Source organism: Homalodisca vitripennis, chromosome 7, assembly GCF_021130785.1.
Source record: "Homalodisca vitripennis isolate AUS2020 chromosome 7, UT_GWSS_2.1, whole genome shotgun sequence".
In the NCBI taxonomy this organism is placed as follows: domain Eukaryota; kingdom Metazoa; phylum Arthropoda; class Insecta; order Hemiptera; family Cicadellidae; genus Homalodisca; species Homalodisca vitripennis.
The window spans coordinates 22,413,676-22,438,482 of NC_060213.1; the positions used below are offsets into that span (position 1 = coordinate 22,413,676).

General features: G+C 34.8%; 1 protein-coding gene across 1 annotated transcript in view; it reads left to right on the top strand.

Moving 5' to 3' along the window:
* LOC124366642 (adipokinetic hormone/corazonin-related peptide receptor variant I-like) overlaps positions 1 to 15,404 on the top strand; it is a 121,610-nt gene extending 106,206 nt beyond the window's left edge. The window contains exons 4-5 of the mRNA XM_046823241.1: positions 11,762 to 11,936; positions 15,209 to 15,404. Coding sequence (XP_046679197.1) covers positions 11,762 to 11,936; positions 15,209 to 15,404 — 371 coding nt within the window. The remainder of the gene's footprint in view (positions 1 to 11,761; positions 11,937 to 15,208) is intronic.
* Positions 15,405 to 24,807: the final 9,403 nt, after the last annotated feature.

The window sequence follows — 24,807 nt, forward strand, 5'->3', positions numbered from 1 at the left end:
GAGACTTCCTTTCCAGCAACTATCTGTACATCTATTCTATGAATTTTATTTTACTAATAATACATATGTCTTACATTCCCCTGGCTTAATGACGATTCTACCTACGAATCGTACTTATAGTCTAATTAAGGTTATCCATTGGGTAGTCACGTTCATGTACTGTAGGCTTCAGAAATTTTATTTTGATGTTATTAATGTGGATGAAGTAGAGGGCTATAAAAAGAAGTAGTGTTTATTATAGAAGTCCAGGCTAATAAAATGTACAAAATGAGTTCCATGTTGTTTACTATGTTTTTTGTCGTCGTGCTTTAGCTGGAAGTGGTGTTGTCTTTGTAGATTGTGAACAAAGCAGGGTGAATGCTCAGGTAGCTCGCAGAGTTAGGTATTGTTGTTGTGTTGAGAATGCTGTGTAGACATCTTCCTTGTTGTCTGCCAAGTCATGTATTTGGTATTCTGTCGCAATGTCACAACACCATTCGAAGAAATCTCCGACGAACGTGAGCGATCTTCTGTTTCTATCTGGTTGCTGTCTTTGGATGAATGGGAGGTGTTCTGCTACCATTTGTTGATGTATGAGGGTTTGTAATGTGGAAAGGTGGTTCTGTATCTTGAAATAGGTTTGTAGTTGTTAAGGTTTTAGGGCAGAAAATTTAGAGAGTGGGTTCGTTTTTAGGTAAATTTTGCTGTGTGTTGAAAGGAATTTTGTATATGATAGGTTATGGAACTGATATAAGGTAGTGTCTGAGGCATTGGAGTAAAGTACGCTCCTGTGAAGATTTGTACTAGAGGCTTATTGGGTTCTCCTATGTTGTGGGTTGATGTGCTGGCAAAGCTGGTCGAAAGAGGCAAGGCAAGTGCTGTGAGTAGTAGTAGGAAGTGCTGTGAAGACTTCATCTGTCTCGTGGGTGGTCGGGATCGGTTAGAGTGCTGTAGACTGGTGTCTTGTAGATTGGTGTATCAGGTTGTAGTTGGCGTTTTGGTGTCGAAATTCTAAAACTTAATATCTACAGGTTACATATACATTTTAGTTTAATATTTTATAATTAATACAATATTTATGCCTAAGGTTTTTTATTTACAGAAATCTTTTAATAACCTCTCGATGGTGTGTCGTATTTCCCTAGCTCTATGTAATAATGTTTTTACTAAGCATCTTAATCTCTAGTGTTTCTTAAATAAGGTTCGAAATTATGTTATTTTATCATATTACAAAACGATACTAACGCACCTTTGTTTCTGAGGAATATGTAATATCCCTTCTTTGTGCTTATTGTCCATAGTCATTATTATGATCATAATATAATGTTGCCCAAATCAAGGCTGTATAGTTTGTTAATGAGCAATATTGCCGTGCTAATACATACATACTATGTTAAATATATGTTACTTTCCTTCAATGTTAGATTAGCTATGTAATAATTAACATGTTATATAAGTCATTTTCATGTCATATATTGAAGTATTTGTTTATCCTAGGATTTATATAATATAGAACATGTATGTCTCTTTCTTTGAGATTGAAGAAATTTGAGTCCTTGTAGGGTATATTATGTTAACACTGCTATCTACTAACTTAAATAAATATGATATATGTAGTATACTTTATCATATATTTATATTCTTTATTACTAGGCTATGTATACACGTATCCCTCAGGTAAGTATAATATGTACGTTGTGTCAAGTTATAGTACGCTATGTTATTGTAGTAAACGAGTACGTGGGAAACATTACTTGCACACTAAGCTGTCTGAGCCACCAGGGCCCTTGGCGGACCCAGACCGCCGGTACAAGGCAATGCCCCCTAGTCATTGTCACAACACAGTCGGTGTAGTATAGCGTGGGAAGTTAGTTGAGTTAGCAGAAAACTTATCTGCCTGGGAGACATACCAGAGTCACGGTCAAGTCTACTAGCCAGTCTAAGTACGGTTACCGTGGGTTACAGGCTCTGCTCGTGTCGTGTCGTGTGTGCTGTGTTAGTGTCCTGTGTATTGGGATTATCTATACCAATATCTTTGGTACGTGTAACCTATCACTTAATCACTAAATTACAGTAAACCTCACATTAAAATACAAAGTTAGGCGTTTTAATTTTCTAAAACTTTTATGTCTTTATCTCTATCGTTTTCCGACACAACATCGAGATTTTTAATATACATTTTTATGTCTGTTAGACTTACTTCAGTGACTCTCAAGGTTATATAACGTTTATAATGAATCATTCAAACCGTAATGAAGTTAACCGGTCTCTCAACTCCTGGAGTATAATACCTATTCTTTAAAGCGATTCTTGCGTGACTATGTGGTAGCTTTTTAACCTCATATATTATGAAAAGTATTGCGAAGATACTTTTCACTCTCTTCAAATTTTTCTACAAGGCAGTGAGTGCATAGTGATGTTCATGAGAATATTGCATATATTATTCTTGAATATTTTATTATTGCTCAAGTCCCTTCATATTTGTTTTATATTCTCTTATAGAATAATTTCATTCTAGCAACATGTATTGGTTGTTCTGTTAACCTTCCCCTGTGGTAAAATTTCTACTGCATATGTCACTTCGTTAATTTTTTTTCTTGACAACGAAAGGACCTCTAAATGGTGTTTTGAAATTTACTATATTTTTTTGTGTGGTCTTTCGGGAAATGGACCAAGACTTCATCGCCGGGGTTTAAATCCAAATGAGTTTTGTCACGGTCAAAGTATTTCTTTTGCGCTTCCTGGGCTTTTTTCATGATTTTCGGCATATCTTTGCGTATTTGCTCTAAAATTTCTATATTTTCCAACACAATTTTTTCGGGAATTACCTGTAAATATATACAATTCAGACGGTAAGTTAGCTTCGCTAACCAAACATGAGGTAGTGCGGTGTGTAGCCTGTTGAAATGTTTACAGGACGTGTTGTAGGCAAAAGGTAAACTATTTGTACGTATTTTGACCAAGTTTGGGGTTTTTCCACAACGTAATGAGATATTGCCTTGATTAGCGTGTGGTTGTATTTTTCAACCGCACCTTGTACTTGTGGACATATAAGCAGCGCCTGGCCTTTGTTCAATCCCGAGTGCATTTAGTAACTGTGAAATTACAGAATTCATAAAGTGCGTTCCTCTGTCATGATTAATAATTCTAGGAAATCCAAATGTGCAGAATAGATTTAATAATTTTTGCGCTACTGTGTTCGCATCTGCATTTCTACAAGGGGTTGCAAATGCCATTCTAGTGCAGGCATCGGTTGCAACTAGGATATATTTGGTAACCATTACTTTGTGTAATATTACCTACAAAGTCTATTGTTATTCTGTCAAAGGGTTTTATGGAGGGTGGAATAGGTTGTAGTAGGCCGTAATTTTTGTTCGTTTTTGGCCTACGTAGTTGACATTCTTCACAAGATGTTGTATATTGGAGGATATCACGGTACATATTCGGCCAGTGATATCGTAATTTTATTTTTGAAGCTGTTTTGTAATGTGATAAGTGTCCACCCGTGTAGGGTTGTCCATGGAATATTTTTTAATATTTCTTGTGTTTGTTTTTGGGGTATAGCCAATAAGTTTCTAGTTTCTTGTCCGTTGAAGGTTTTGAAATATAACAAATCCATCTATTTCTTCGTAATGTCTTGAGCCCGTCTGATTTTTTTTTATTTACCGCCTCAGGTGAGGTCATCGCAAGGCGTATTTGTTTCAAATAACTGTCTTGAGCTTGTAGTAGGGGTAGATTTGTCTGTATTAAAGTATTGACAGTTAAACACACGTCCGTAAAATTCTTCATCCAAAGGTTGTTTCTAAAGGATTTTCTGCTTAAGGCGTCTGCTAACACGTTTGTAGCGCCACGTTTATGTTTTACTACAATGGTCGTAGTCTGTTAATGACAGTGCTAATCTGTTTAATCTAGTGGAAGTGTGCTTAAAATTTTTATAAAACTGTAATGCGGCACAGGCACAGTCCGTATAAACTGTTGTTTGTCTACCAAGCGTGAATTCTCTGAAGTAGTTCACAGCATAGGTTAGTGCTAGCATTTCACGTTCAGCATTACTGTAACGCATTTGGGTATTTGAATATTTTTTTTGACATGTAATAAATTGGGTACATTCTATTATTTTCTTCATCTAACTGTACTAACGCTGCTTCCGCATCCAATCAAAACTGCTATATCTACATAAATGTGTGCTTCCCTGTTGTCCTTCCAATTGTGATAGTAATGGTGGGTTTGTCAAAATTTGTTTGATTTTTATAAAAGCCTGTTCACATAGATCCGTCCATTTAAATGCCATGTTTTTATTTGAAATCTTTTATTATCTCAGTAAGGGGTTGTGCTATTTTGGCATAATTTTGGATGAATCTGCAGGAAGAATCCTGAGCATCCATAAAATGTCTCACTTGCCTTACACAAGTTGGTCTTTTAAATTCGGTGATAGCTTCTACTGACTGTTTTTGGGGTAAAAATGCCTTCCCGTGATACCTCGTGTCCTAAAATGTTTACACTTTTGTAGAGAAATTTACACTTTTTTGTATTTAGTTTCAAATTAGCTTTTTTCTAGTTCTTCTAATATAGTTTCTTCTAGATTTATGTAAGTCATTTTCAAATGAGTCACCATAACAAATTAGGTCATCTACGTAACAGATGACTTTATTATAAAGGTGACGGTTTAATAATCGCATTCAAGGCTTTACTAAATAATGTGGTTGAAGTTGAAAGTCCCATCGGCAGTCGGCAAAACTGTAGAAGTCTATCCGGAGTTTTTATGGCTAAGATATGCTATCTTCTTTCCTAACCTCCATGGAATAAAATGCATTTTTAAGGTCTAATTTTGTAAATGTGTGCGCTTTGTTCAAAGAGCTTAAAACCAGGTTTACTGAAGGAATGGGGTGGGCATCTGTTTTCAACTGTGCATTAACCTTCCTGAGATCAGCTACCATTCTGTCGCTTCCATCTTTATTTTTCACTAAAAATACTGGGCTTGCATATTCTGTGTAATCCTGACATTCCTCTAATATTTTTGCTTGTACTAAATCGTCCAATAATTTGTTTAATTTTTCCCTTTCTGTTTTACTCTGCCTATACGGTGGTGAGTTTACAGGTTTCGTATTTGGTTTTAATTCGAGTTGAACAGGAGGTATGTTTGCAGGAGTTAAATCGATTACCTTTGTTGTAAATATGTGTCTGTATTTTTGTAAAACGTCAAGGACTTTGTTTGTGTTCTTGGAGGGTTAAATGTGGTGAGATATCAAATACTATGCCGTCCTTATCTGTCAATATTGTTTTTCCTGTGTCAGTTGTAGTGGTATGGTGTTCCAGGGTAGGCTGTGCTTCGAGAGTTGGGTAATGTATATGTCCTATCGTAGTATGTGCGGGTATCCTTTTTGGGAAATTTGATGCGTTATAAATATTTTACAATTGTATCTGTACCATCTTCCCCTTCTGTAAGATATGCATGACATTTCTTTTTTATTCTTAGATTCCTATCTGTTTCGATGGCTGTTCGAGACTCTATACCTTTTAAAGAGCTAATCCTAATGTGCTGATGTGGTGCTATAATTATGTCTTGTGGGGCTGTTACCTCTGTTACTTGCCTGTACTTCTAATTCCTGTGTGTTTTTAAAATTCTTGATGTCTAACTGCCACTGTTCATTCATAGGTATTATATGTTCAATCTGATATTTGGTAATTTTTATTGTTTTATTTTTATAGTTTAACTCCACGCAGTTCTGAAATAGGAATATGTTTCCTACCAATATAGGGCTGTTTAGATTCAGGTGTCACATAAAACGTGTCTTCAAGTATTACTTTGCCAATTTTTATGGCGATCTTTGTTGAACCCAAAACTGTTAATGGTATACCGTTAGCCGATATCAACGAGGGTATGTTGCTAGTATTTAATTTTGTTGCACAAACTAGGTCTGCTCTAATAATGTTTATGTTACATCCTGTATCTATAATGCAGGGTACTGGATGTCGAGGGTTTGTGGTCAAGGCTACGTCTATTGTTAGGACAGGTATCTTCTTCTTGGTTTTATTTTCGCAATTAAATATGAGTTCATAAATATCCTCTAATAATAATGTTTTATTTTTCCTCGGTCTGTGTATCCTGTCTTGCGTTATTTCTTGCAAGTTAGTACAATCTATCATATTCTGTTTCTTCTGTTGCTCTATGTGATTTAAAATCTGTATAGTGTCTATCTCAATGGTTTCTTCCAATCCAGTATGTGTGTTTACCTCCCCCATACTACAATCTGGGTCCTGTTTTACGTGCGCTACCCCCTTTAATACACTAGGTTTTATCTGTCGTGTGATATTTTCTGAGACTGCAAGGTTTCTTGTAAAGCTGGGTTTATTTATATTTGTTGTCCCCGAGGGGTTTGGTTCGCTTAGGGTTGGTGTTGGATTGAAGACAGATTGAAGTTTTATGGTGTGTATAGGCTTTTGCATAATAGGTTTGTTCAATTTCTTCCATCTTCTTTAGAGGTGTGGAATTCTTGATTATAATCTATGGCTTTAAATATCACTTCTGAACTGGTCTTTCCAGGGGTTGATAGTGGTAGTACTTTGGGGTTAGTTGGAGTAAATGTCATAGACTTTATACATTTGTAAGTTTGTCGATTCCTTTGGTTAAGATATATGGTGTTATTTGTTTTCGCTTTTGATAAGGGGGAAGTTCGGTAAGGGTTAGTGTGACCTCCCCCTATTTCCCGTTTTTTTGATGATTTTGTTTATAATAATTAGACTTGTAACATGATTTCGATATTGTGGGTTTGTTCGCTTGCAGTACCTGCAGAACAGCTCTTGTGTATTGTTGATTTTAGGTGCCAAGCAGTTACTTTGGGTTTTGAGAAGTTATAATGAACGTTGCTTGAACCAGCATTGTTCAGTATTGTGGTTGTTTTTTACGGCAAATAGTGCAATACCTATTTTGTCTAGCAGGTGTATTTGGGAATGGTTTTTTGTCTTCTCCTATCACTGAAAGTAACGTGTTTAATCATAGGTGGCTTTTGGGTTTGTTTTGGGGTTTAGTTTGGGCTTTCCATATGTTCTATTCTGGTGAGGACTAGGTGTTCTATCATATCTTGGCTTATATTTTGAGTTTTCATACGAGGATGGAGACCTTTCGTACCTGTGGTTATGATTTGAAATTTGGTTTGTAGTTAGGGTAGCTACTAAATTGGTTAGGGTGTTAACTTCTGTTTGTAGTTTATTGGATGATGTTTTGTTCATATAAGGGTGTACTATAGGGTCTGTTTGCTGCAACCCTATTGTACCTTTCTTTGTTTTTCATTTGTGTTAGAACTAGCTGTTCTGTAATTTTTAAATTAGTCTCTAGATCACTTAAGGTGTCGTTTTTCAGGCCTATAACTCGTTCACAGATTTCTGGTTTTAGTCCCTGTATGATAAAATGTCTAATTTGCTTGTCCTGTATTGTAGGGTCATATCTTCGGCATGTTGTTAATATATCTAAAAAAATAGGTTAGTGTTGGCTCGTTCTCTCCCTGTATTTTTGTGTTCTAAAATCATTTGTAGACTCTGGGTTTGTGCTAATGGAGTGAAAGCCTCTATGAAACTTTTAGCAAGATGATCCCATTGTATATAACTTCCCCTCGTTGTTTTTGCTTGTAGTAATTTGAAACCAAGTTAGTGCTGTGCCTGATAAATGCGCTGGGAATAAATTAACTTTAGTGTTGTCTGTCCATCTGTTTGAAGTTGCCTGCCACTAGGAATTTGTCTAAAAAAATCTTGTGGATTTTCGCTCTGGAGACCTGTGTAAGTCTCAGCTGATATTAACGGTATGTTTTCCCCCATGGTTACTGTGTTCGTTCTGTCAGGTAGTGTGAGTGGCTCGTAATGTTGTGCTAAGGTTGGGGATGCTTGTGTGTCTTGATGTCCGCCTCAGGGTTATGTACTATGTCGTATAAATTTGTTCTCTGCACTAGAAAATCCTCGATTGTAGCTAGATCCTTATAGTTTTCCCTGTCCTCTTCACTTAGGCGAGTTTTTCGTGTAGTTAAATTATTAAATATGGTTTTAATATTAGGGTGACTTGCGCTTATACGTGTTAAAGTTCTTAAGTTGCCGCTAGGATAGGTCTGAGGTTTGCTACAGTGTCTGTGTCTCTAGATAGTATTCCATTTTTCATTTAATATTTTTATTATGTCACTTTTGGAAGTCCTATATGTGTCTAATGCTATTAAATCTTCATGTAGTATGGTTTCCCATTTTATTATACATGTCCATTGACGTACCTCGTTAGTTTACTTGGCGTTACTCTAATTACGGGTTTGAAAATATTTTTGAGTTATTGGAAATTTAATTTATCTTTTAGGTAAATGAGTGGTTTGTCACTGAAGTAGGCTATTTTAGTTAAATACTTTTCTTATAAATATTATTTAGTTCTAATATATATCTAGCCTATGAAACTATGTGCTCGCCCATGTGAGGAATTTGAATGCCAATCGAGTTTTAGCGCCTCCACCATGTAAGGTTTTTGTAGTTTGGTTTAGTTTAAGATTAAGGTTGTGACATATTTTGAGCAAGGGTTGCTGTGAGAGGATTTAATAATAGGTTAGATTGGCAGTACAAATACCCTCAAATGAACCAACACATTTATTTGTGACAACATTTCATTAATTAATTGATTAATTGATTGCGTCAATCGACATATTAAGCACAAACCTTAATACCTTAATCCTTTGAAAAACATGTTTGATATTAAATTATTCATTACAATTTATTTTAAATTTAATTCATTATAACATTTACTAGTAATTTTGTAGTGTTGCAATAATAATGAGTTCATGGACTAACATGAGAAACTTTCTTTAAAATAGCTAAACATTTACATGAATTTATATTTTCGAAATTGTGAACATTTAAATAGATATGGAATTGAAAATGATTAATGAACCCTAAAATATACTAAGTTCTTAAAATTACTTACATTTTATTTCACATCACACTTTTTACGCCTAGAGATATTTTTCCGCACACGAACACAAACACTCCCGAACTTCACTTTTCGAATTCCCGGCCTCCACTTCCCACCTCTCCTCCTTGTTCTTCAGTTTTGATGTTCTTCTCCCCGCCAGCTCATTGACCACGCCTCTGCCAAATCTCTCCATCATAATTGGTGAGTAACAATTTTCCATATCAGCATGGCTGTCCCTTACATTGTCGCACGGTTTTTACAAATAAGCATTTCCTGTTTGTTCACCATCGGCGTCTGGGCGGATGTGCGTATCTACTTACATCCGGAGGATGTTTGTCTCGAATTGCAATACGAGACTTCCTTTCCAGCAACTATCTGTACATCTATTCTATGAATTTTATATTTTACTAATAATACATATGTCTTACAGTATAATAACACTGCTGGTTCAGAGAACTATATAATAACACTGATGGTTCAGAATTGTATAATAACACTGATGGTTCAGAATTGTATAATAAAACTGCAGGTTCAGAAACGTATAAGAGCACTGCTGGTTCAGAACTATATAATAACACTGATGGTTCAGAATTGTATAATAACACTGATTGTTCAGAATTGTATAATAACACTGCTGGTTCAGAAACGTATAAGAGCACTGCTGGTTCAGAACTATATAATAACACTGATGGTTCAGAATTGTATAATAGCACTGATGGTTCAGAATTGTAAATAACTCTGATAGTTCAGAATTGTATAAGAACACTGCTGGTTCAGAAACGTATAAGAGCACTGCTGGTTCAGAACTATATAATAACACTGATGGTTCAGAATTGTATAATAACACTAATGGTTCAGAATTGTATAATAACACTGCTGGTTCAGAAACGTATAAGAGCACTGCTGGTTCAGAACTATATAATAACACAGATGGTTCAGAATTGTATAATAACACTGCTGGTTCAGAACTATATAATAACACTGATGGTTCAGAATTGTATAATAACACTGATGGTTCAGAATTGTATAATAACACTGATGGTTCAGAATTGTATAATAACACTGCTGGTTCAGAAACGTATAAGAGCACTGCTGGTTCAGAACTATATAATAGCACTGATGGTTCAGAATTGATGTTTACGTCACTCGATTATCAATTCTGACTCCATTCAACGTCTACAAACGATCGATTTCCAAGTAAAACGTTTGTGCCCACAAGATATTCACACACAATCAAAGTGTTATTCGTGGATCAGACACTTCCACACAAATATAGATTGATAATATATTGATGCCTAGATTGAATTACTAATAAGTTTCCTATTGTGTCACTGTTACACGTAATGAATATATAACGTGTATTGTAAATATCCATACTGTGGGTGTAGAAAGGATTACATTTCTATGATAGTGATGCTATTTAGATGATTTTTTTAAATTTTATGTAATAATTTTGTAGTTGTGCAACTGTTGTCTATAAAAATATTGGAAGAGAAAGTAAGTGACTCTCTTCGGATTCCAAGAAGAAGGTTACTCTGAGCGAACTTCGTTATTTAAGTCCGGGAAAACCGGAAATACGCTCACTTGAACGATGTAATGATTTATTCACCCGATATAATGACGTGGGAGCCACAATAAAGTATTCACATTCTATCTGATGTCATTCCTGTAGTTGTATTAACAAGCAAGAAATAGTTTTTGTCATCACAGTAAAATATTCCCTACAATATGGCCCAGGAGTCTTGTCGGATAATTTAGGGAATTGTTACTATGGTTATGGTACATTATTAAAATCTGTCGTTATGTATTTTTTAACAAACATTTTTATTAAAACCTTGATTCATACAATAACCAAATATTGAAAGGATGTTGAAATTGGTTATTTCTTTTTTTAATAAAAGTTTCACACGATTTCATTTTAAAATGCTGGCCATTAAATTGTTTTATTTAAACTAACTTAAACCACAAGCATTTTACAAATATTTGACAAAAACCTACTTTATTTAACAATTTCTATTAGAATAATTCGACGTTTCGTTTATATAAATCGAGTGTTAGTTAACTGAAGTTTTATACGTTAGTAAACGTAGTAAGTGGGCTCCGTAGTTACTCGGTTTTCGGTACAACAATTAAAATTATTTAGGTGTTAAGACTCTCATGAACTATCAAATCTAGACTAGTGGAAAGTATTCATATTGTAAAAGGTTATTCGTGTATGCAATAAAATTAGTTAAATGAAATGATTATTTGAAATTCCTCTTACTGCAGCCTCTGATATGTGAAACTGTGACAGACTAGACTCCTGGTATCTGTAGTCTACGTCCGGTTGAAGAGAAACAAAAAGTCAAAGATGAAGAACAACTCTTTGCGTCGTTTTATTTTGGACAACAAAATAAATAATAAAATGATATATACGTAAATAGGTATTCACATAGTCTCATCAGGTGTACAATAAACTCGGTTGCCCGCTGTGCTTCAGGATTGTGTCTAAAACATGTAGGCATTCAGTTGGCATGGAATACCATAAATACTCTCTATATTGAAATATTCATGGACTTGAATGTATAAGATTTTAAAATTGATCTACAGTGTGAAATAGCTCACTACACTTGGAGTTGTATTTATGATTATCGCGTAGGAGTCCAAGAATCGGCACGAGAATAAAGGTTTATTTCATAATTTGCTGTATGTTTAAATAACTAATAACCATCAAATCTTATATTGCGCGAGGTCCCATTGAGTCTCTGCTTTTCTTTGGTGATATAGATTGGTATCGGACAGTGAAGTGATGGGGAAGTGTTTCAGGTACACTGGAACGTTTAATTCTAATACTATATCCTGTGTCAGATGCCATGCAGCGGCCTGACGAGAGTGAGAGCTCGAGGAGGCGAGGCAGGATGCGGCTGAGGCGCAGCGACATGTCCAACATCGAGAGAGCTCGGACAAGAACCATCAAGATGTCCGTCACCATCGTAGCCGTGTTCGTGTGGTGCTGGACTCCCTACGTGTTCATGAACATGTGGTGAGTTTGCATATCAACGTGATTCAAACTTAATCAGAACTTGAAAATAATATTAGTATATTTGATCTAATTACTGCAACGTTTTACCTTGTACGAAGTGTGTTTTTGATGATGGAAGGATTGTGAAGAAAGAATGACTTTACCAGATATTTTCCATTGTTTATTGATACAAAAAAATCAGTAACACTGCGTTCGAGGTTTACAATTTCTCTGGTGAATAACTAAACTAACACAAAACTACAATTTAGGTAAAAATTATGAAAATGATATAATTTGATCAGTCAAACATCAGTTGAATTCTTTTTTTAAACTTTGTTAGGAAGTTTTGAAAGGATAACAGGATTTGGGACATTTGCCTTCGTTACATGTTACAAAGGTATAACGCAAAGTTTCGAGGATTGGAACCTCACAAAAACATCCCTTCTCATAACCATCGCCTGCCTGTCCCATTATTTCAGTTAGCACTACGCGGTGCCGATGAAAGAATCGACATCGACATTCTTTTTATCCCACTTTAGACTGTAATGATGTGATGTGTGATTGTGATTCTCGTACTCGTGACTTATGCTCAGGACATGCATCCTGAGCAGTGCCCAGGGACTTGACAGCTTTTGGGTTTGTTTGAACCCTTTTCTTTCCCTTCTTTTCTTCTTTCAGTTCTTTATTTTTTTATGTATTAATACCTCCTCCACATGACGAAGAGGATAGATTCCAATCCTCAAAGCGTTGAGTCATATCTTTTGCAACATATAACGGTCGATAATGTCCGAAAACCTGTTATCCCATCAGTTGAAACTAGGCCTAATCCGAAACTACTTCAGATCTCCGGATTCAATGAGTAATGTAGTAGTCGCTTGTGAATTCCCTGGATATGTAAACCTTGTTGCTATTTAAACATTTAATTGTGTTAGTCAAGTGGCCATAGGCCAGACAGTATAATCAAAAACAGAGAACTATGAATGCGGTCGACAACTGAATGGAGAATTGTTGAATTAGAATGGAGAATCTATATAAGTTATCTGCTCTCCAAAGGCTTTTTTGATCACTTCTGATCTTTTCACTTGTGATAAATAAACGCATATATATATATATATATATATATATATATATGTTTTGCATAAAAAGATAGTTTAGATGCTACAATTGCTTTAAGTATTGCACAGGAAACTAAGAGTGTACGATTTGTACTATAAAACGAAAACATTTATCCCGTAACTGGCAGAATTCACTCAAAGGAATTCATTTCATTTCATTTCATTTATTGAGTCAACGGTAAACCATTTCGTACATATCAAGTAACAGATGGCATGCCAGAAATTAACAAATCCAATTACATATCGCCAACACTTAATTATTGTAGATAATAGAAAACAATATTATCAAATATCTAAAGTTTAACATAATATACATACAAATTAACGCCTACATCAAAATAAATATCAAAATCGATTAATCATAATTAATGTGAAAAATATTAAATAACAGCTGAGGTTTAATTTACCACCTATTAATAAATAACTAAAAATACCACCTAATAAATAATCCTTAACAAACAACATCTAATAAATAATACATTTACCACCATCCAAATAAACAGCAAATGGTAACAAATGGCACGCCAGACATTAACATAATATACATATAAACATTAACACCAACATCAAAATAAGTATAAAAATCGATTAATTATAATAATATGAAAAATATTAAATAACAGCTGAAGTTTAATTTAGCACCTATTAATAAATAACTGAAAATACCACCTAATAAATAATCATTAATAAATAACATCTAATAAATAATACATTTACCACCATCCAAATAAATAACAAAATAATTTAATTATAAATAATACGAAAACAACATTATGCAACAACCAAAGCTCATATCACAGGATATAAATCAAAATATTTAATAGCGGCTCGATTTGTATAGATCTACAATGCACATTAAATAAAGTCATGCAGAGATCTCCGAAAGGATTTGCTTGAGGACCCAAAGAACTCAACACCACCATTCACTATGTTTCCTTTCCTCGTCATTCTTGGAATACAGCTGTGGTGGGCGTAAACAGAAGACATAGCACGCCTGCAGAAGATGTCTTGGGACCTCGTAATATTCGGAATTCGAAAATCAATTACAGACAGGAGATCCGGGCAGTCAATGAGTCCATTAATTATCTTGTGCAGCAGTACGAGATCAGCTATCTCTCTTCTTCTTTCAAGAAGGGGCAGCCCCAGGGAAATCCGAAGACAATCGACAGGTACGTCAAGGTATTGATAGCCAAGTTGCACCCCAATTAGCCTTATGACCCTGACCTGTATTCGCTCTAGGAATTTAATATGACCACTTTGGTAAGGGTTTCCAAATAGTTGAACAGTATTCTAGTATAGGCCGAATTAGAGTTTTAAATAGGTAAGCTAAAGTCGATGGAGATCGGAAATCACCGGATATTCTGTACAAAAACCCCACAAGAGAGTTCGCTTTGTTGCAGACGTAAGTTATGTGGTCCCATAGGTTGAGGTTGCAGTTCAAAACAACACCCAAGTCCTTGCATTTGTTGACTCTACTTAGTGGGAAGCCCGAGAGTCTGTAGTCAAAGGTGGTAATGGAGAATTACCAATAATGGAGGTGGTAATTCAATAGAAGACTTAACTTCTAAAGTCTAGAAGGATAGGAAAAGATTTAGTGAAATTGAACGGAGATAATAATAAAGCTTGTAAAGTTCTAAACATAAATGAAGCAATTAATTATGCAGACCATGTAAGGGCTGATTAACTTAAGTGCAGTGGCCGAGCGGCCTAAGACATCGGACTTTGGATCTGTGCTAGATATAGCGCAAGTTCAAATCCAGCTTGTGACCTTCATATCAGTACTATGGAACTTGCACAGTGTCAACTGTCCTCATTATTCTGTTTGACAAGCAATAATTGGGCATGAAGACCGGAGAAAAAGGGACTTGTCCCTCTTTCAAATATTACCATGAACGCCTTGATATCCTTATAACGAATAATTCACCACATTATCGCTGTGGATATCAAGTTTCCTATTGCAGGTTACAATTAACACTTGAATGAAAGTCAGCTAAATGGAGCGTAGAATGCTAGTATTCCTGATTCCGTATGATATCCTACCCAACGACCTATTTATAATGGCAGTATCTAAGTCCTGCATGAAACCTTCGTATCAGATCCTGCAGTACTCTACGTCGTAGAACTGTGCAGCCACTTTATCTTGTAACCAATAGTACACGAGTTTGTATGATGTGTTAGGTACATATTCGACCGAGACTCCGCAGAGAGGCTAGACTCTCGCCTGCAGGATGGCCTGTTTATAATGGCGGTCTCCAATTCTTGCATGAACCCTCTCGTGTACGGGTCCTACGCGATAGATTGCCGCCGACCGTGCTGCCAGTGCTCCTGCTTGCTGCTCAGTTCTCAGCATCGCAGGCAGACTACCGGTGAGTAACAGACAACTCTGTATTGTATTACTGTACATGTACATGTTCTCCCTATACACTCAGCCTGCATCTGTCCGGTCGGTGTCAGGTGATCTAGTGACATAAGTATGCTTTCTGTTTAAACATATACCGGTGAGTAACAGACAACTCTGTATTGTATTACTGTACATGTACATGTTCTCCCTATACACTCAGCCTGCATCTGTCCGGTCGGTGTCAGGTGATCTAGTGACATAAGTATGCTTTCTGTTTAAACATATACCGGTGAGTAACAGACAACTCTGTATTGTATTACTGTACATGTACATGTTCTCCCTATACACTATGACTGCATCTGTCCGGTTGGTGTCAGGTGATCTAGTGACATAAGTATGCTTTCTGTTTAAACATATACCGGTGAGTAACAGACAACTCTGTATTGTATTACTGTACATGTACATGTTCTCCCTATACACTATGACTGCATCTGTCCGGTTGGTGTCAGGTGATCTAGTGACATAAGTATGCTTTCTGTTTAAACATATACCGGTGAGTAACAGACAACTCTGTATTGTATTACTGTACATGTACATGTTCTCCCTATACACTATGACTGCATCTGTCCGGTTGGTGTCAGGTGATCTAGTGACATAAGTATGCTTTCTGTTTAAACATATACCGGTGAGTAACAGACAACTCTGTATTGTATTACTGTACATGTACATGTTCTCCCTATACACTATGACTGCATCTGTCCGGTCGGTGTCAGGTGATCTAGTGACATAAGTATGCTTTCTGTTTAAACATATACCGGTGAGTAACAGACAACTCTGTATTGTATTACTGTACATGTACATGTTCTCCCTATACACTCTGCCTGCATCTGTCCGGTCGGTGTCAGGTGATCTAGTGACATAAGTATGCTTTCTGTTTAAACATATATCGTGTGATTTAAAAGTATGGATGCACTCTGTTTAGTTTAGATGGATGCAGCAGATTCATGGTGGAACTCGGGTCACCTATCTAGGGAATAGAAGTGAACTTTTTAGTCAGTGTTACAACTTTGCGCGTTTCGCCATATTTTGAGTGGGGGGAAGGCTCAAAAATTTTAAAAGTAAAGACTCATTAAGTGACACCTCAATTGAAATATTTTAATAAAAGATGAAGAATAGTTGAAACTTGAACTTTCTATCTCAACCCAGTACAAAATGGCAACTATTTGAAATTAATTAAAACATAATTGAGGGAAAACATGGACATCCACATTCAGAATGTAAATAACTTCTGTAAACAACCACTTTCCTTGCAAACCCAAACATGTTCCTGACATTTTGGCGATCAGAAGGAGTTTTTGTAAATTTTAATTGTTAAGATATAACAATCCAACAAGACGAGGGAAGCTTTCTTCAGAAAGATGAAAACCTACTTTCCGAAAATCCCTGTAAATTAGTCAACTGTTGTTTGTTAGGGATCCTGGACATCCCTGAGAAACATTTTTACACAGTTTGCAGTCAGTGGTAAGATTACGTCAACAAACCTTCTGTACTTCGCTCGTACTCAGGCTTGAGCTTGAGAAGTCCAGAAGAAACACGTAACCTCGTACAGTCTTAATATGGTTAATAATTTCTTTAGTTGTTTTTACCTGTTTCCTATGAGCGACAATAAACTAAACCTGTAAAGTCGATCTACTTTGGATAAACTTCTTTGTACTATTAGAGGACAATGATGTATAAAAGAACCCCTCCACTCTCCACTGACTATATAAAGACAAATATTTTTCAAATACAAATCTTATAATTTAAATACACTGGGACTGATTTTTGTGTATTAAGTTTTCATTATTTTTTATTTTATTTGAGTTAAATTTCAAAAGAGCAAACTTCCAATGCAGAAAGATTTTTTTGATATTACAAAGCAAGATTGGAAGAATGATATAAGGAGTGCCGTCAAAAGTCATTTCAAGACATCATTTATCAAACAAACAATCTCACTTCCATCACCTTTGTTGTTTACCCACTAGTATACTTTAGGGGAGTATTTAAAATATGCTTTACTAACTCAAGTGTCCGTTTGTCCATGGCATTTCTAGTAAATTTAATCGGAAAGTATCATGCAATGAACACTGAAATATTGGGCTGAGTGGAAGCGAAGATATCCTGGTGGTTGGTTAAAAGATACCTGTCTGCCAAACGTACTTTATGACCAACTTTGGGTGAATTAATGTCTTCTAAAAAAGCTGCAATAGACGGAAGGAGTGATGAGCTAAACTCAATACTTGCCGTAAATACATTAATTACACAGTGAACATTAAGAAATTTGACTCACCATAGATATACTTACCTCAAACTTAATATTTATGACAAAACATAAAAAATTAACAAATATTAGGCAATGCAAAGTAAATACTAGAATTTTTTTCTTTTCAGAATTCAGAGATTCACTTATCGTTCCAATCGTTTAATAGAAACAAAACAGTTGTAAACTATTGACCTGCTTCCATGAAAACGAAAAACCCCTCTTCCGTACTAATCCCAGAGTTGTTTGGATGTTTATTGGATAAGTTTATTCCACAAGAATGCACGATGCATGCCTGCATGATCACGCCCTAGCTGTGTGCAACTTAAAGAAATCCATTTGCATACCGTTGTACTCCTGTATATTCCAAAGTGCATTTGAATTAGTTGCAGTAGTAATTAGTACAATTAATTTGAATGTAAACTTAAACATGTAAAACGTTTTTGCGTAATTTGACACCATAAATGTACTGATTTTAGCCATAATTATATGATCAGTTTTACTATAAACAGCGTATTGCAAAAATATTACCATAATCATATAATTTTAAAGATATGTTTTAAACTCTCTGTACTTTAGTAAAACGATTAAAAATATATTTTAAAGAAACCGCTCTTAAACTTTCACTAAGTAAATATTTTAGACTCAATTAGATCTCAGAAGATTTTGTAATATGAAAAACGCATTTAAATTTTAAGAAAATAAAATCCTATTAAACGTTTATAAGCCAATGCACGAAATAAAACAACGGCTGTACCCACCACTCGAGCCCTTAAATGAGTTTTCAGTCTAAATAGTTTACAATCTTAATCGAAAAACATTTAACATAGTTATATATTTAAGTAACGAAAAAACAATTATTGTTTTATAATCTAAAATGGTTTCACTATGAGCTATAAGAACTATTTAATTTAGTAAAATTTTACATAGAAGATAAATTGTACAGTAAAAGTCGTAACGAATAATATAGTTTGTAAAAATCTCCAAAATCTAACCGTAACAGACTTTTAAAATGTAGTATTTCATGCATTGAGTATTTCTATATTTTTCAAGAGCTCTTCGTTGCAGAATTGAACTGCATAAAAAAAAATTAGGATTTTTTTATTCAATTACATGATTTAATTTAAAAAAAGAGGAATTGACGCAAAAACCTTTGTACTGTCATACAGTAAAAGTTAAACATTATAAAGATTTTAAACCTTTTCCGCTTATATTAATCCCTTTGGAATTTCCAATATAACGATACTGTAATGTTCTTTCCAAAAGTCAAACTAAGAAATGGGTTTCTTTAAGTGTTTTATTTTCAGAAATATCCGGAAGCCAGAACCACGTACTGAGACTGGGGGAGACCCTGCCTATCAAACCGTGCCTCAACAATAACGTCCATAGCATGTTTCCAGGTTGGTGGATTATTGATTAAACCTTTCATCAGTTTCCAACAGGTAGAGAATATTTAATAGAGTGTCTATACATGTCATATTCAGAACTAATGAGTGTTAAAAAAATAAATGTAACATTTTTAGGCAAAACTAAAACAAGCAATAATGAAGAAATTATAAAACGATTTCGGACATTTGCCACAGTTAAATGTAACAAGAGTCATATAAACCATCGTAAATAATCCGTTTTAGAGACAAAACTGGTGAAATGTTTCCATATAAACGAACAGTTCACTCAAAGCATTCCGTTGCAATCTTCCTTGACGAGTTGTTTCAGATATAAATTCAACAGAATGCTTGGTGAAAGCTATCAGGTCGTGAAAAATAACTTATTTGTATTTTAAGATTTCCCAAGATAACTAACCTGAGATGCAGTGAGATTCTGAGATATCAGAGCTTTCTGTGAGTTTCAGAGATATCAGAGCTTTCTGTGAGTTTCAGAGACATCAGAGCTTTCTGTGAGACGTCAAGCGGCTAAAGGTAATAGAAGTTCAACGCCTCTCACAACTGCGTCATTCTGCTGCTTTCCAATATGGCGTCACTTTGAACCGTCACCGTTCTTTACAAATACAGATATTCCTTTTTTCATCAACATGAATACTGAAAATATAATATTGCACAGTATTAACAATGCTATGATTATAAGAGTAGGAAAATATGTGTTGGAACTGAAATAAAAGTAATTAATAGAAACTTTGATATTCAGTATTGCTTTACTGAATGTAAAATGAATAAATTGATTGTTTCTTCTTATTTTGACCTACTTTTATAATATTATAGGGGAAACAGTTTATCGCTTGTTCTGCATTGTAAATATTTTATTTTAAATCGGTTTCATTGTGTATTGTTCTCATCCATATCCATAATTGATGCATTTTAGCCCTTAAAGTGAATACATAGTTTTTTTATGTAATATGTAACAAAATCATATAAATCGTAGAAGTTTAAGAGTGCTTTTATTTCGCCGACGAGAGATACAAAATGGTTTGATACTGAATACTTAGCACATTACGAGTTTCCTTACTGTTGAACATATTTTAAAAGTAACAACGAAGCGAAAGAAAATGTTTGAAAGATTTTTTTATCTAGTTAACGATTTATTTCAGAAATTCTATATGATTGTAATCGTTATAAGATACGCTAGAAAAATAAAAGCTACGCATAAAACACGGACAGAATGCATTTAAATCATGTCAAGTAAAAGGTCTAAAAATAATAATGGACGTGGAGATCATAGCAAATTTTACTTAATCACTATAGCAAAAGTTGAAACCATATGATACAGAAACGCAAATCTTATCTACTAGCAAGGTACGACAAACCATGTGGTGCTTAACAATAAACATTTAAAGTTGAAAACTATTGATTCTTGAAATTCGGCTATTTGTGTCTATAGCACACATGTTAAAACGCCATACGATTGTACAAATGTTTTATCCTACGATCTTTCCGTTGCTATCGAGGTATGTTGTAGACCAGTGTAAACATTTTTTCCTAATGCTCCGTGAAATCCCTTGGAGTGTGGAGTGACATTCACTACCAACAAACTCGATGTTGCCTACATAGAAATGAAGTTTCATGCAAAATTTCAAGTGTATGGGTGAGTTCGTGCTTAAGGTAACGTGGTAAGAGACAGACCCAACAGAAACAAATGAAATCTTCCAGCCCTCAAGTGATAGAATTCGCTAACGTTCAGCCAATAAAGACTGAACCAGTGTGACGAATGCTGCAACTTACAATCTAAAAGACCGGCAATATTTCCTCTTCCTCATCGACCAAGGACATCCATTACAAGGCATTTCACACACATGACCTTCACAAGTTTAATGGTCTGCCTTAATCTTTATCATTGCTGTATCGAAGGTTGTTAGTTACCGATGGTTCACGATGTGTGGCAGCTAAATAGTGAGTAATGCCTTAAACAGTAATTTAGCTAAGTTGCATTTAATTCAGCAACTGTTCGTTTTAGATCACGTCCAAATTTTACCTATTGTTCAACCAATGTATCCTGCTTCAGAAGATTTTATTATGTCCCATAAGACTAGTCTGTGTTTTATAAATGATCTATTAAGATGGTTTTGTTGCTGAAATCATTCACTCGAATATACCCAACGTTATTGCTGTCAACTCTAAGCAATGAAATGAAGATGCAGCATATTTTATTGTCCTCTTATTTAACCATGTTCTTTGTTCTGGCGGCATCTCTGAAAAATCATTTGACTGGTAGTAAAACTCTTGCTGTTAATCTTATCATGTTGAACCGGAAAATTTTGTTTTGTGCACATAGCATTTTTGGGAATTTCGCAAAGTAATTTTGCAATGTAAACCATTTCACCACTGATAGGAGCAGTTAGGAGCACAAATGTGTTTAGAGAACCTAAGGCCGGAGTTTGACGTTGTTTCAATTGATAACGAGATGTAACGTTATCATTAGTTCGTAGTGTAAAGCACGATGATTCATTGCAACCGATTCTATGTCCTTGTTGTGGACACAGTTACGACAGCTGTCTCCTGGATGTATGAACACTGGTTGAATGCATTTCGGACAACATTTTTCTAGTTTTTTAAATCGATATGAAATCATTTAGTCAACCTAAGACCTGGTTGAGCAGGTCGTGGCTTGGCTTTAAAGCAGCAAAATCCAATGCTTTGGCTGTAGCCCTGATAGCAATGTCAAGAAGCCAAAGGTGATCAGTTACCTTCGAATTAGGAGAAGTGACTTTTCGACAGAAAGAGAAATACTTTATACCACAACCTTATGCCAATGCAATCGTTACATGCACATTATTATATAGTGCTGGGCAAGACAGATATTACGTCCATATTATCTTTTTACAACCTCGAAGGTCTCTTTGAAACGTTACCAACTTCTCTTCCGTTCCACCTCTGTGTGACTGTCTTATGGTTGGTTAAGTAATTTAGCAATAGTTAAAACTAGTTTGCTGTCCATGCTGTAGATTGAATATGGCTGTGACTGTACCACACATGCTTGAAGTTCCAGAATAAAGTGCACGGCTATAGCAAAGATAGGACTTCACTTTCACTATTCTCGGTTTGGTGTTTGAGAGAGTGTGAATACATCCTCTTCCGTCGTAACAGAAGTGTAACTCGTGTAATTTATACATCAAAGCAGGAGAAGTGGTGGATCTCAGCATTTCACATATCGACAATCGGATTAGAACTCAGGAAGAGTCCAAATATAGATTCCTCAACGACTATGAATTATTTGGAATCCCCGGTAGAGGTTATATCGACGTTATATCAGCAGATTACATATATTTATCTCTACAAAAGAAATATATTTTATTGTAACAGGAATATGGCCTTTAGCTGGGAACTGCTGGGCCGGTGGATACAGTACAGTGCGGTCACATCCGATAACGTGTGGTCTGTGTCTGCCCAGGCATTGTTGGACTTGGAGGGAGGAGTATGATAAACCGTTTGAAAAGAGGCAACGACGTGTGTTTTATTGACAGTCTTTCAGTGGGAAATGTTACTAAATTGAATGGTTTGTCACTACTAAGGTAAATATATATATATATATATATATATATATATATATATATATATATATATATATCTGTCAAAAGCAAATTTTTGTGAACAATGAACTTTAGGTATGTTGTGTAAACAAAATCAGTCTGTTGCAATTGCCCTCATAGTAGCACTTAAGGAAAACCTCAACATAACTTCACCGAGTCCAAAACCACTCCACGTTTTGTATATAGTATATACAAAATAATAATAATACATATCTTGGATAATTTAATTTGTCAGCTTGGTGAACCATTTCGTTGTAATATAGCGATTATTCTCACGTTTAAGAAATCAGAACTTCGTTGTTTATAAACGCAGAGTATTCTATTATACTTACGACGCTTTATAATACACAGTGATCTGTATTTCGTTTACATGTAAATACAATAACAATACAAGAGTCAGCAATAACTGTTGAAAAAAATGCTGAAACAGGTTCAAACTTGCAGCAAAGATTGATCTAGTAAATATCTCGGTCAGGTTCATTGGACGATTCGTACGGCATTCGTTATAACATGGTGGCCGTTTAGGTAAAATAACTCTATTATATATCAACCTAAAGAAAAGTAAAAGATTATTCTGGAGTAAATAAATTATTCCATCAACATTTTATGATAATTATTTAAATCCTAAAAGATTTTGAAATATTGATTACGTGTAAATACCATAAGAAATAATCTATTACTTCATGCATCATAGGATGTACCTACTTATCCTGAATGAGGCACTTTACGTAGTCAAATCAAAACGATCTTTTTTCCCGAATGATATTGTTTTGTAGCTTTTATTCAGTAATGCTTAATTAAAAACATATTTTCACCCTTTTGTTTTAGTCGTAAATAATCAAAAGATATAATGTATAAAGCTGGAGTTATGTATATCCACACGATTTCAATATTCTTTTAAAGTATATATTGTTTAAAATATTTATTGTTAAGGAATAAAATTTATAAAATAAAGTTCTATTCTATAAATTTATTGCTGACTCTTGTATTGTTATTGTATTTACATGTAAACGAAATACAGATCACTGTGTATTATAAAGCTGTACATTTAGAAAATTCCAAAATACGTTGTTGCATATCTTGCATAATTAACATTGTTCCTACGACCAAAATCTTAATTTTGTAACAATTTGCTTTTGTCAGAGAAAATTATTGGATCATAAATCTTAGCCAGCAGGAATCTACATTTGGGCTCTCCAAGACTGGTATAAAATTAACGTTTTGATCAGAATTGCAGGAGCTGTACGCGTTAGGGTTGGGTAAATTAAACAAGTTAAATATTTTATGTATTTCTCTCTTCCAATCATTTCTTTCCTTTCATATTGGCGGTTTTCTTGTTTTTTATTTCACGTTAAAGGTCACATGGCACGAAAGGCTTATCAATGTTCTAATGGGTTCGAGGAACGTAATATCAGTTTCAGAGTAGTGTTAACCTTCTTAGCTGACCGCACTCGTAAGTCTTCAATAAGTCTACTTATTATGATTGCTGGATGAACGCAATGTTTAGCCATCCATTTGGAAGGAAAGGTGTTTGGGTGTTAATCCCTGGTTGTCTGTTGGTATCCGAATCCCAGTTTTGTATCGTACATTTTTATAATAAATTCGAATTTATTTTACCTTTTTTATTATTATTGCTTATTGTTGCACAATGATACAGTAAACTGTCAGCGTACAGTTGAGACATGAACGTTTCACATTATTATATATTCTATTATACAGGGTGGTTATGAATTATTGTACACATTTTAAGATTGAATAAATAAATAACCAATCAACTTAAAAACATGGGAATTGTTTTATTAAATTGTAAATTTAAAACAGTTTTATATACTGATTGAAAATTAATAGTTGTACACATTACAATAATTATAAAAAGTATTTATAAAAAGAAAGTAAAAATTTCACTTAAACTGTGGGTGTAAGGTATGATTCTTCTTAATGACTTGTGTTGTGACATAGTCAGCTGGTCAACAATGGATCTTTTCACACCAGCTGTTAATTACAGTTGACTAAACAAACACTAAACTAACATCAGTATCAAAATGGCTAGTGTGCAAGAAAAAGCAAGGTGTGTTCTTTGGTTTCATGAAAGCAGATCTGTAATAACTGTTCAAAGAAGGTTTCGTTTAGAGTATGGCCGCAATCCTCCGAGTAAC